This window comes from Phacochoerus africanus, chromosome 7 (assembly GCF_016906955.1).
Source record: "Phacochoerus africanus isolate WHEZ1 chromosome 7, ROS_Pafr_v1, whole genome shotgun sequence".
Lineage (NCBI taxonomy): Eukaryota > Metazoa > Chordata > Mammalia > Artiodactyla > Suidae > Phacochoerus > Phacochoerus africanus.
The window spans coordinates 24330747-24345565 of NC_062550.1; the positions used below are offsets into that span (position 1 = coordinate 24330747).

General features: G+C 36.3%; 1 protein-coding gene across 1 annotated transcript; it reads left to right on the forward strand.

Moving 5' to 3' along the window:
* The first annotated feature begins 2039 nt into the window (after window positions 1-2039).
* Window positions 2040-2981, forward strand: LOC125131729 (olfactory receptor 6C76-like). Its single transcript, XM_047788500.1, has one exon. The coding sequence runs from the start codon at window positions 2040-2042 to the stop codon at window positions 2979-2981; it is 942 nt and encodes a 313-aa protein (XP_047644456.1).
* The last annotated feature ends 11838 nt before the right edge of the window (window positions 2982-14819 follow it).

A 14819-nucleotide genomic window follows, 5' to 3' on the forward strand; every position in this document is an offset into this window, starting at 1 on the left:
GATGGACTCTGTGAAATATCAGACCAGCTCATCAAAAAAAAAAAAAAAATAGTGCTAGATTGTTTTTCTTTTATAACTTTCATATGAAAAGTTGTGTTAAAATAGCAAGTAGGACATTTTAGGATTTCAGATTTAGAACAATAATGAAGAAAAGCATGCAGAAACTTCCGCTAGGTGTTTTGAGATGAAACTTGAAGGTTTTTATGAAGGAATATAGACCTTTGTGGGAAGAGAGGGAAAAACAGTTATTTCTCCATGAAGCATCAGGTTACTGCTTGTCTTTTAATCTATAATAATTGGGCACATTTAGTCTGTATTCAGTACTTCGCACTACTCACCCATCTTTTGACAATATGTAAGTATTTTCAGTTTATTTTTAACAGATGTTTCAACCTCTATTGATTAAAAGCATTGATTACTATCCTCTGTTGACTTCTTCTCTCTCCTTAAAATATATATATTTATTTATTATATATAGGATATAGAAACTATACATAATATATGTATTAAATAGTTAAGTCAGTAAACAAATGTAAAAATATTTCAAATGGTGATTTTTATCAATTAACAAAAACATGTAGACCATGGCCTTCTTTCCTTAATACTGGTACACTTACAAGGTCTGATGCATATTCCTGGCACGGTAACCCAAGATAGTTCTAAACAACATATGTAAATTATCTAAATTCTATATATGAGTACTCCCAAACTTCATTAACATATTCTGTGAGTGCATTTTTGATACTGAACTATTTATTAAATTTTGAAAAATTATTTTATCAGAGTTTTGAAACAATCAAATAAAAATCACTAAGTTGGAGTTCCCATTGTGGCTCAATGGAACTGAATCTGACTAGCATCCATGAGGATGCAGGTTTGATCCCTGCCCTTGCTCAGGAGGTTAAGGATCTGGCGTTGCCATGAGCTGTGGTGTAGTTTGCAGATGTGGCTCGGATCTGGTGTTGCTGCGGCTGTGGCGTAGGCCAGTGGCTATAGCTCCAATTCGACCCCTAGCCTAGGAACTTCCATATGCCTCAGGTGTGGCCCTAAAAAGACCAAAAAAAAAAAAAAATCACTAAGTTAATTGCATTTTCCTGAAAAGACAACTTCTTTAGGTAATCAAGAATAAAAATAGAGGGTAGAGGCTCCATTAATTTCTGGAAATAGAATGGAGTAGCAGATACAGATTCTATTTACACAAACCATTGTTTAATATAAATTAAAGTGTATAATACATTAATGACTTCGTCTCCAGATTTTTTACAGAGAAAAGGGGAATAAGTAAAACAACAGGGATAGAAATCTCTACTTCCCCAAAAGAATATTTAGACTATTCACTGGAAAATATTAATTAGGGATGGGCTGATCACTGATTTCCACCATAGCTAAGAATTTTATGCCTGGAAAAGCTAACATAAGAAAAGCATAATTTCCTCTATATTTTAGCTAAACAATGAAGCATGAAAAGAGTTCATGTTCAATCACTATATTTCCCAAGTAACAAGAGAAATAAATGGAGGCAGAGTAAACACAGAGCAATGAACCCGAGGGCATTATGCAGAGTAACAAGACTGATATTAAGCAGAAAGCACAACTGCAAGATGTATTTACAATTAGGCAAAATAGAGAATGTATATACAGAAGGCCATATACTTTCTATGAAAATGCAATTACTACAAAAAATAATTAAAAATAGTTGCAGATTATTGATGCTTGACTAATTGATTATTATTGTCTGTCTTGATTTTGTCAGTAAGATTTGTCAAAAATCAACCACCAGAGAGTTCCTGTCATGGCTCAGCAGAAACAAATCTGACTAGTATTCATGGGGACGCAGGTTTGATCCCTGGCCTCACTTAATGGGTTAAGGATCCGGCATAGCTGTGGTGTAGGTAAGAGACACGGCTCGGATTTGACATTGCTGTGACTGTGGTGTAGGCCAGCAGCTGCAGCTCTGATTTGACCCCTAGACTGGGAACCTCCATACGCTACTGGTGTGGCCCCAAAAAGACGAAAAAAAAAAAACCAAACCACCAGAAATGAGAAACAGAACATCCGTGACTGAGTTCATCCTCCTGGGTCTGACCGACAACCCAGAACTACAGGCTGTGATTTTCTTCTTTTTACTTCTCACCTATGTGCTGAGTGTTACTGGAAACCTCACTATCATCGTTCTCACCCTGCTGCATTCCCACCTGAAGACCCCCATGTATTTTTTCCTCAGGAACTTCTCCTTCTTAGAAATCTCATTTACGTCCGTCTGTAATCCGAGATTTTTGGTCAGCATTCTAACAGGGGACAAATCTATTTCCTATAATGCTTGTGCTGCTCAGCTCTTTTTCTTTATCCTCCTTGGCTCAACAGAGTTTTTCCTCCTGGCCTCAGTGTCCTATGACCGTTACGTGGCTATCTGCAAGCCCCTCCACTACCCAACCATCATGAGCCACAAGGTCTGCTACCAGCTCGTAGGCAGCTCTTGGCTGGCGGGTTTCCTGGTGATCTTTCCACCACTGACCATGGGGCTGCAGCTGGATTTCTGTGACACCAACGTCATCGACCACTTCACCTGTGATTCCGCTCCTTTACTGCACATCTCCTGCACAGACACAAGCACTCTAGAGCTCATGAGCTTTGCTCTGGCTGTGCTGACTCTCATGTCCACCTTGACGCGGGTCATCCTCTCCTACTGCTACATCCTCAGGACGATGCTGAGAATCCCCTCAGCCCAACAGAGAAAAAAGGCCTTTTCAACCTGCTCCTCCCACATGATTGTTGTCTCCATCTCTTATGGAAGCTGCATCTTCATGTACGTGAAAACCTCAGCAAAGGAGGGGGTTGCTTTGACAAAGGGGGTGGCCATGCTCAACACCTCTGTGGCTCCTATGCTGAATCCATTTATTTACACCTTAAGGAACCAGCAGGTGAAACAGGCATTTAAGGACCTTACAAGAAAGATACTTTCCTCAAAAACATTGATCTAACACAATTTATAACCAAAACACACAGCAATTGTTAGCAGAGAACCAATAAAGAATTCATTGTTTTATTTCTTCTATTTTCTTAACTTTTACCCCTTTGCAGAAATATAACAACTTACGGTATTTTCCTTTTTTCTTTTTCTTTAATCTTTTTAGGGCCATACCCATGGCATATGGAGGTTCCCAGGCTAGGGGTCTGATCAGAGCTGTAGCCGCTGGCCTCTACCAGAGCCACAACACCACCAGATCAGAGCTGTGTCTGTGACCTACACCACAGCTCATGGCAACACCAGATCCTTGACCTGCTGAACGAGGCCAGGGATCAAACTTGCAACACCATGGTTCCTAGCCGGATTCGTTTCCATTGTGCCACTGCGGGAACTCCTGCTTTTGGTATTTTCAATTCAGTTCTTATGTTACATGTACTATTTTCCTTATATGAATTTAAGCACAAAATCATTACAAAATGATCTGTAGAATTTTCCTATGATATAACACAAAGAAATGACCAAAGCCAGTTTTTATATTAACCTATGTACCTCAAATAATACACATTGTGATACTTATCACAATCTAATTTATTTGAACAGCATATAGCATTCATATTTTTAAATCATTAAATCATATAATATATAAATGAAGGTACTTACATATATATGTATTTACATATATATTTATTTAAATACTTTTTATTTATTTATGTGAAGGTGTATACACACACACACACACACGCTGCTTTAATGTTTTCCTTTAAATTGACACTTATTTCATGGAATATAGGAACATCTGATATATAAACAAATGTAAAATTTTATGTGTCAAACAATGTTGATTAGGGGACATTGATTTTTATATAGATCAAGGAACTTGCTTCCCAATTTACCTAGTTTCAATATAAAACAGAAAAACTGAATCATATATCTGTCATTGTTATGGCAAAGCAGTTAAGATATTAGAATAGCTTTTAGCTGTTTTTCTCTCCTTTAAAGCAATTTGCTGCATGAATGTTAAATAAGAATAATAAAATAATATAAAAACCTGTATCATTAAGAAGAATTTCATGATTGCAGATGGTTTCTAATTAGTTATTACATAAAGGAAAGACACTAGCATGTAATAATGACTTTTCTATAAAGCAATTCCACTGAGAGCTAGCATTTGCCTTGGTAATGATGCCCTCTTGAGACCTTTACCCAAGATTGTGGTTAATAATACTCTAACCACAGAATATACAAGTTAATAGTATTGCTGCTTCTCTTTTTTAGTTGTCTCAGCATAGTTTTGGTAGATTCACCTATGGGAGTATGTTGAATTATACTGTTGCGAAAAGCAGATTAAAAACTAAAATCATATTAAAGAAAAAAAAAGGTTTACTGGATTGACAATCTTTGGATGACTTGTAAAGTCCATTTAATTCTCTTAGCTCAGGAACCAGAAAGAAGGATTCATATGTGATATAACTTATTGTTGCTTCATCTCACTCGTACATGCACCTCTTTTTCTCATTTTTTCTACATCATGGTTGTGTTTGAATGTTTTCCTTCTTCCTTAATACAGATACTCTGCGTCACATAATAAATGCCATGCTGCTTTGTAGCCTCCAACTGATTCTTTTCAATTCACAATGCAAAGGGAAGAAACTCCCAACCACCAACTCCAACAGAAGCGCAGTTTAAAAGAATTGATCCACCCATCCTTGAGTGAGTGTTAATCACTGACCATCTCTTTAATCCAAGAGGATCAATTACTTGATTCTCAGCCACCGTGTGTGTATTGGTTAGTTTAAATATGCTGGTTTTATGTCGCCTGGTTTGTACTCTGGCTCTGTCATTTACAAGCTTGAGACTTTGCTGGTCATCCTAAAAGTGCTTAGTAATGTTAATCATTTTTACGGTCATTGATCTCCTAAGTTACTCCTGTTCACTTATCTGCCTACATCATATTATTCATGGACAGGCAGAAGTGTAGCTCCTCTTACTTGAAGTGAGCGGGAAACACTTCTTAGATAAAGAAAATACCATCCAAATTTATATCAGTCAACTTCACTTGGCCAGTTTGATTGTATAAAAAGCATACTATATCTAATCTCTGGGGATAGATGATGATGGAAAAGAATATAAAAAACATGTCTATGTATAACTGGGTCACGTTGCTATAGAGCAGAAATTGGCACAACATTGTAAATCCACTATGCTTTAATTTTTAAGAAGTTCCTCTGGTGCTTCAGCCAACTAAGAACCCAATGTAGTCTCCATGAGGATGTGGGTTCAATCCCTGGCCTAGCTCAGGATGCAGCATTGCTGCAAGCTGCAGTGTAGGTTGCAGATTCAACTTGGATCGGGTGTCGCTATGGCTGTGGTGTAGGCCTGCAGTCTCAACTCCAATTAGAACCTTAGCTCAAGTACTGCCATAAAAAAATTTTTTTAAAGTATGCATATCTGCAGATGCAGAAACCCTTAGCCAATTAAAGGCCACCTAAGGACGCATATCCACACTCTTTAAAAGGCAGCATCCTCTTGGTAAATTTATGATATCGAAGGGTCAGCCTTCTGCCTTGTCCAAGTGACATATTTCATCAGATTTTGGTTCTATCATTCCATTTTAGCTATTTATTTCCACCATAAAGAAATGTTTATCTTTTAGGTTAATTTTCTATCCTGTAAACCTCTAAACTCCTTTATTAAATTGAGTTGTTTGTAGACTCTGCCTGGACAGCAGTGTGCTGGGTAAGATCCACTTTAGAAAGGTGCTCATGGGATTTGGAATACAGAATGTAAGGACGAGACAGCACAGTTGTGCAGCAGGTATTGACAGTAAGGAGTCAGCAGTATCCATACATCCTGCAAATTTCAGCTCTGCTGCTAAAGATACCTGAGATGACTACAGGCCTTTTCTCATTTACACATACTATATGCGTTTTTATTATTTCCTTTGCCTTCCTAGTTCTTCCATTGCTTCAGTGCCCTCTAATTTCCTGCCCTGTATTAACTCCCTCACCACCTGAAACACCTTGGCTAGTTTCAATTTTCCTTCCACAACCCCCTTAATACAGAATTATTTTAACAGGCAGAACATCTGGCTTAATCCAGACACTAAATTTTAAAGAACCAAATAAGATGTTGGTATTGAAAAGTGAGAACAAAGACAACCTATGGAATGGCAGAAAGTAGTTTCAACCTATGCAACTGACAAGGGCTTAAGCTCTAAAATATACAAACAATCATACAACTCAACAGCCAAAAACAAACAAACAAACAAACAAAAAAACCCAACAACCCAATTGATAAATGGGCAAAAGAACTGAATAGACGTTTCTCAAAAGAAGATATACAGATGGCCAACAAGCACATGAAAAAATGCTCAACCTCCCTGATTATTAGAGAAATGCAAATCAAAACTACCACGAGATACCACCTCACACCAGTCAGAATGGCCATCATGAATAAGTCCACAAATAACAAATGCTGGAGGGGGTGTGGAGAAAAGGGAGCCCTCTTGCCCTCTTGGTGGGAATGTAAGCTGGCACAACCACTATGGAGATCAGCATGGAGATACCTTAGAAATCTATACATAGAACTACCATATGACCCAGCAGTCCCACTCTTGGGCATCTATCCAGACAAAATTTTTCTTAAAAAATACACATGCACCCGCATGTTCACTGCAGCTCTCTTCACAATAGACAAGACATGGAAACAACCCAAATGTACACGTTCAGAGTAATTTCTGTTATATCGCCACAAAAAAAATCATATGGCCCTTCTTTTCCTACAACTGATAGTGTGTGTATGTGTATATACATACACACACATATAAATATATATATATATTTATTATTATATTTATATATTTATTATATATATATATATTTTTGCTTTTTAGGGCCACACTGTGGCATATGGAAGTTCCCAGGCTAGGTGTCCAATCGGAACTGCAGCTGCTGGCCTATGCCACAGCCACAGCAGTACAAGATCCAAACTGCATCTGCTACCTACACCACACCTCAGTCAAAGTCAGAACCTTAACCCTCTGAGCAAGGCCAGGGATCAAACACACATCATCAGGATACTAGTCAGGTTCATTTCCACTGAGCCACAAGGGGAACTCCTGATCAATATTCTTTCTTTATTTTGTTCCTATTTGTTGCTTTCATAATATGTTGAAATGAATCCAACTGAGTTTCTTCTTTAATTTAAAACTTCTTCTTAAATTGTTTCTACTCCTTCTCTACCATGCCGCGTTTAATATTTGCTCAGTCAGTGCTGTCTTCCTTTTATCTCTACTTTCAAGTTCTACAACGCTCCACATTATGGCTTGAGGCTTCAATGTTTTAGAAACACATTGTTTTTGTTTTTTGTCAATATGTAGTGACATATAATTTTACTGTACACCAGATGTTTACCTGGGTAAACACAATACCTACTCTCACAGGTATAGCACTACCACAGCAAAGATCAGTTAAAGCCCCTTTATAACCGCATTTAGGACTTTCTTGTAAAAGAGCATCACCTCTGGAATTGGCTTCTTAAGCACTGGCTTGTGGGATATTAGTGTTTGGGGACTTTTCACAGCCATATTAGTAGCCTGTGAGAAAAGCTACTTCTGCTAATGGACAACTGATGAAAAAGAACCGCAATGAATTAAAAGGTCATAAATTACTGAGTCAAACTTCTTTTAGTCTATCTTATTTTGTTCCTTCTTCAGGACTCTGAAAAACATGCCTTTTCTCCATAATCTCTTCGACACCATACCATTTATCACATGCAAGTTAGGCATATGAATTTCAAAAAAACAAAAACAAACAAAAAAAACCCACTAACTGCCATTTCATCCGGAAAGGATAAAAAAGTCACTTAACAAACGAAGAAAGTGGCATCCAATTATTTTGGAAATTTAGCTTTCTTGAGGAATGAAGTGAAGGAAAAGTTGAATGAAATATTATTCTATTCCTGACAATGATGGGCTAAGTGGTTTATATCTAAAATTACACTGAAAATCAGAAAAAAAGATGGATAAATATATTTTTAAGTAGCGTTAATTAACTGAAAAACTAGCGATATTGTTATTCAGATTAGAGTTCTCATCATTTAAGGCTACCTTTCCCCTGAGACATGGAAGAGATACTGGAAGAGATTGTTGTGAAGCTTAGACGCTAAATACAGTTTATAACATAACCATGGAATTGTGAAAAAAATTATATAATTTGGATTAGGGGACCCAAGAGGCAAAGATTAGGTAATCTTCCCAGGATTTGAACTGGAAATACCATGAACTGACTACAAAGAGTCAAAGGAAAAACTGGATATCCATATGCAAAAAAAAAAGAGAAAATCTAGACCCAATCCTTACACCCTACACAAAAATTTACTGAACATAAACATAAATTGAAAATGCAAAACTACTGTACAAAAGTAAAACATAGGAGGAAATATAAATGACCTTGTATTTGGCAATGATTTTACAATAGCTTGTATTAGTAAAAATTTCACATTGTTTTAGATGCTAACGGCAAAGGCATGACTTATGAAAATAAAACATTATCAGTTGGGTTTTTATTAAAAATAAAAACCTTCTGTTATGTGAAAGACCCCGCCAAGAGATTAGTAAGATTGGGGAAAAAATACTTGCTATAGACATATCTGATAAAGGACTGTTAACCAAAATATACAATAACTCTTAAAATTCAACAATAAGAATCTATACAACCCAATTAAAATGGACAAAGACACCTCACAAATACTGATGTACAGATGCCAATAAGCACATAAAAAGATGTTTAACCTCATGTATCATTAGAAAACCTATAAATAACGAAGTACTAATTAAGAATCTATTCAGGAGTTCCCATTGTGGCACAGCGGAAACAAATCTGACTAGGAACCATGAGGTTGCGGGTTCGATCCCTAGCCTTGTTCAGTGGCTTAAGGATCTGGTATTGCTGTGAGCTGTGGAGTAGGTCGCAGAAGCAGCTCGGATCCTGCATTGCTGTGGCTGTGGTGTAGGCCAGCAGCTACAGCTCCAATTAGACCCCTAGCCTGGGAACCTCCATATGTCACGGTGTGGCCAAAAAGCAAAAAAACAAAACAAAACAAAAAAAACCTATTCAAAAAAATCTTAGGCAAAAATCTTAAGGAAAAAATTTTTAACATACTGTTTTGCAACACAAGAAACAACAGCTTTGCTTGGTAGCAATATGGGCTTATAACCAACTTGAATTAGCATCAGGTACATGAAAACACTAATTTGAAAATAAAATGCAACCCTATATTCGCAGCATTACTGACAATAGCCAAGATATGGAAACAACCTAAGGGTCCATGAATGAATGAACAGATAAAAAAGACATGGCATATATACACAAAGGAATACCGCTCAGCCATAAAAAGAATGAAATCCTGACATTTGGGACAATATGAATGGACTTTGAGAGTATCATGCTAAGTGAAATAACTCAGAAAGAGAAAATTTACCGTAGGATCTCTCTTACATATGCAATCTAAAATCAAAACAAAACAAAACAGAAAAATACTGAATTCACAGATACACAAAACACACTTGTGGTTACCAGAGGCATGAGGTAGGGGATGGGTAAAATGAGTGAGGGGGGCCAACTCTACGGTGATGGAGGTATATACACCTGTGGTGCTATCACTCTATAGTGTATATAGATACTGAACATAATGCTGTACACCTGAAACTTACATATTTTCTTTACAGAAGACAAGGCAAAACAAAAAACCAAAAACCTATCAGAAAGGTTAAAATCTGAAGCACTGACAACACCAAATACTGACCAGGATGTGTAACAGAAAATCTCACGCGTTACTATATGAATCCAAAATAATATAGCCACTTTGGAAGAGAGCCTGGTGATTTCTTAGAAATTTAAACATACACTTACCCTACAATCCAGCAACTGCACACCTGAGCAAAAATAAGGAAATAAATCAAATGATAAAATTGTAGATGTAAATTCAAATATATCAGTAATAGTTTTAAATATAACAAAACACACAGTGACTCTTCTGAGGCTCAGATACTGCATTTCACAAAACCAGAACAGTTTACAGTATTAACTCACAAGTATTGTGCGCAGGAAACTCACCATGTCAGAACAGTAACATCAGGTGTCTCCCAGTCCTTGTAGCATCCAAAACAAGCCTCCTTTGGAATTCCAAGTTTAAGAGAATCATAATTCTCATGGATAAGTGCAGATAGATCCATTTAAGTTTAGAAGCCTCATGCTTCCAGGAAATTAAAGTGTCTCGTAATAATCTGTGAGCATAGTTTCCACAGTACCTAGAAGAGACATGGCAAGTTTCTAGTTACCACACTCAGCAAAGTCCAAAGCCAAGGTCACCCAATTTGTATTTTTAGTTCATTCACACTTGTCCCAGTACACATGACAATCAGGATTGGAATTACTATAAGTGATGCAGCCTAGAATAACAGCTGATATGTTACCTTTATCAGAGAGAAGTATAAAACACAGCGTTAAGATGTGTAATACACAGTTTATTTCCCCTGCGCAAGAGGAAAAAATTTTTTTGTTGAAACTGTTTTTTTTTACAAACTTATAAATGTTTGTAAAATAAATGCTGTATTTAAATATAAGCCTTGTTAGAATAGGTTTTTAAGTCTATATGTTCTCTTGCAAAAGACACTTCTAAATATGTGTACAGATTTCAAGTAAAAGCACAGAAAGCATACATAATACATACACTGGAAAAAAAAAAAACCCAAAGTGGGTATACCAATGTCAATAAGGTTAAGTATTCTCTAATAATGAAAAAACTTGGCAAGTGTAATACACAAATTGGAACTAACTGATATACAAAAAAACACTGCAACCTCCTACTCCAGAATTGGTATTCTATGCAAGTACTTACTGAAAATAACCTTATGTCGGGCCATAAAACAAATATTAAAAATTACAAAAAAGTGAAGTTAGTCAAAGTATAAATTCTGACTAGAATGGCAATAAAGAAAAAAAACACATGACCCAGTAATCCCACTCTTGGGCATCTATCTGGACCAAACTTTCCTTGAAAAAGACACATGCACCCGCATGTTCATTGCAGCACTATTCACAATAGCCAAGACATAGAAACAAACCAACTGTCCATCGACATATGATTGGATTAGGAAGACGTTGTGTATACATACACAATGGAATACTGCTCAGCCATAAAAAAGAATGAAATCATGCCATCTGCAGCAACATGGATGGAACTAGAGACTCTCATCCTGAGTGAAGTAAGTCAGAAAGAGAAAGACAAATACCATATGATAGCACTTATATCTGGAATCTAATATACGACACAAATGAACTTTTCCACAGCAAAGAAAATCATGGACTTGGAGACTAGACCTGTGGTTGCCAAGGGGGAGGGGGATGGAGTGGAGTGGACGGGGAGTTTGGGGTTAATGGATGCAGACTATTGCCTTTGGAATGAATCAGCAATGAGATCCTGCTGTGTAGCACTGGGAACTATGTCTAATCACTTATGACAGAGCATGATAATGTGAGGAAATAGAATGTGCAAATGTATGTGTAACTGGGTCACCATGCTGTACAGTAGAAAAAAAACTGTATTGGGGAAATAACAAAAAAATAATAATAAAAAAAACTGAAAAAGAAAAAAAATTTTTAATTGAAAATCATCATACATTTGGAAATTTTTAAATAGCAACGAAACAAAATATTCATCAATGAATAAATCACAACAATATTAGAAAAAAAGATATGTCATAGGAAGTTATGAAGTATGAAATTTGTGGGATAAATAAAAAAGGTGATGATTAGCAGCATAGTTGGAGTCTAAATCCCACACACACAAAAAAAAACCTTGAAAAACAATGATCTAACATTTAAAAAAATAATTAACTATCTAGGACTAATTCTGTGTAGTTTCATAGTATTGCTTTCTTGGTATGACTCATTCTCTTCATCAAATCCCCCATATAAAGTCATAATTTTTATAAATTTTAGTGAAATATAGTGTTTTAACTTCTTTCTATGCCCCAGATCAAAAATTTGCACACTTCTTGGCATGATAATCCTATAATATATTGTCTCCCACAATTCCAATTATAAATAAAGCATATTATATACATTTTAAAATATGAAAATATATAATAATTAAAAACAAATATTTTCCTTAAATAAAATGTAAAATGAGAATTAGGAAAACTAATTCATAAAATAAATTCTAGTATCAAAAAATTAAAAAAAAGAAGAGTTTCATTTATTCAAGCAAAGAGAATAAAGACATTTTCCCTTTACCATAGGGACTTTCCTTCTTAATCATGAACAATTTATTAATCATAAGCCCTAATCTACCATCATCAAATAAACTCCTAAGCAACTAATATATATACTCATGCAAGGATTTTCTAGCTTTCTAAACAGTCATCCCATTTTCAACTTACTCTACCGTTTATCTCCCATTTTAATTGACCAAAAGCAACATTTCTTCTAACCAGTCCTCCAAAACCTAATTTTACTTCTCAGAATACTCTGAGATGGGTCAAGATGTTCCTTTGAAACACACGTATTTCAGATCTCGGAGGCAGATATTTCAAAGCAGGAATCCATTAGATTCGTGCTTTCTAACTGGAATAATTGACTTTGAGTCATTCATGTTCCATGGTTTTACAGTACTTTGTCTATAGGCAGAATAAAGAATATGTCTGCATATATATTTTATGTTTCTCAAATTTAAGTAAATGATCTTGTGAATAAAACATAAATTTAATGTACTAGTATTGAATACATAGTAGTTTCTCAATGTATATTTTCACTTTAACTAAATATTTTACCAAAATTATACCATGGGGAGTTCCCGTCGTGGCGCAGTGGTTAACGAATCCGACTAGGAACCATGAGGTTGCGGGTTCGGTCCCTGCCCTTGCTCAGTGGGTTAACGATCCGGCGTTGCCGTGAGCTGTGGTGTAGGTTGCAGACTCGGCTCGGATCCCACGTTGCTGTGGCTCTGGCATAGGCCGGTGGCTACAGCTCCGATTCCACCCCTAGCCTGGGAATCTCCATATGCCGCGGGAGCGGCCCAAGAAATAGCAACAACAACAACAACAAAAAGACAAAAGACAAAAAAAAATTTAAAAAAAATTATACCATGGAAGATCAGGAAAAGTAAAATAGTTTATTAAAATCTCTTACATTCTTAAAAAATGTAGCAGGGAATTGAATCAGTCTTTTGTTTTTTTTTTTCCTCATCAGTAAAGTGGGAACCTGGTCTTTGTCTGATGCTGTTTTGCTATTTACTTTCTCAAAGGACAGTATCTAGGCTACTGCCTATTTTAGGTGCTTTGCCAAAGCTTATTATACAAAATGTTCCTTATATCACTATATTAGAACCTAGGTCAGTGAGAACTCTTTATTTATTCCAGGGATCCCAAGGCACCTCCAGAACATTGAGCAGAAGACTATAGATAGCATCAATGTCGGACTAGGAAACCCAGTTCCCTGTTTAGAAACAGCAAAGTTCTTCCAAAACCCAGAGGAAGGTCTTTTGTTCTCCTCCCTTACATTAGGTTCTCTTCCCTTGGGACAGAGACCAAGACAGAGACTCTAATGAGAGTCTTTCTATGCTATGAAAATGGGAGATGCAGAACTCAAGACTCTCCAGAAGATGCCTGGAGAGGAAATGTAGGCTGATGATCCTGACGGCCTAGCGCAGAAGCACACTCCCTTATCACAACGCGAGACAACACGGTAAGGAGCTGCCAGCTGAACCCAGGAAAAAATATCAAAAGCTTATCAAAAGGGTAAGTAACACAAGGTAGACAGAAGAACCAGTTTCTCTTTTGAGAGAAAAGAGAAAGAAATAATTGTTGTCACTTTCTGCTATGATGTGGTTACACTTGTTTCAGCTTGTAATATGAAAAATTACAGTAGACATGGTATGAATCATCCAATAGCCCTTTGTAAAACTATGGTCACAGCCAGGGCTATATTTTTACATCCATATGTAGTCACCCACGCAGTGTAATTCCAAGAACATACTGAATTCCAAATCCCTGGAATTTTTACCCCAAAAGAAAATAATATGGCTTAAAATGTCAGCATTCTCTTAGTTGTAATTTTTATTTTATGATGAAAAACTTAAGCAGAAAAAAAGTTTTTTCCTACAGATCTACATATTTGATGAAAATGTTCCTTTAATATCTAAATTATGCAACAGACAATAATTGGATGACTCAAGAGAGAGAGACACTTTTTGTTGATTATGAGGCATTACACAGGATAAAACAAGACTAAGGAGAATGTTTCACTAAGAGTTTATGGCCTGAAGTATATTCAGAGGGAGAAGAAGAAAAAGGAGGTGACAACAAGGATGTCAGTTTTTAGCTCCTTCCTAGTTTTTTTTGCAATCCTGAAGTAGTCGAAAGAGAATTAATTCTTAGATAAACCAAAATCAAAGGAGAAGTCATCATAAACTATTGGTATACACTTACGTGCTTATAAGAGAAACTGAATAAATTGATCTTATCTAAGACAAAACAGGAATTACATAGAGAAAGAGGACTGAGGAGATATGAAACATCTCAGGGTTTTTTTCTTTCTCTTTCTGATTTACTTCACTCAGTATGAGAGTCTCTAGTTCCATTCATGTTGTTGCAAATGGCATCATTTTGTCCTTTTTATAGCTGAGTAGTATTCCATTGTGTATATATACCACATCTTCCTAATCTGATCATCTGTTGATGGACATTTGGGTTGTTTCCATGTCTTGGCTATCGTGAATAGAGCTTCAATGAACATGCGGGTGCATGTGTCTTTTTTAGGGAAAGTTTTGTCCAGATATATGTTTGGGTGCT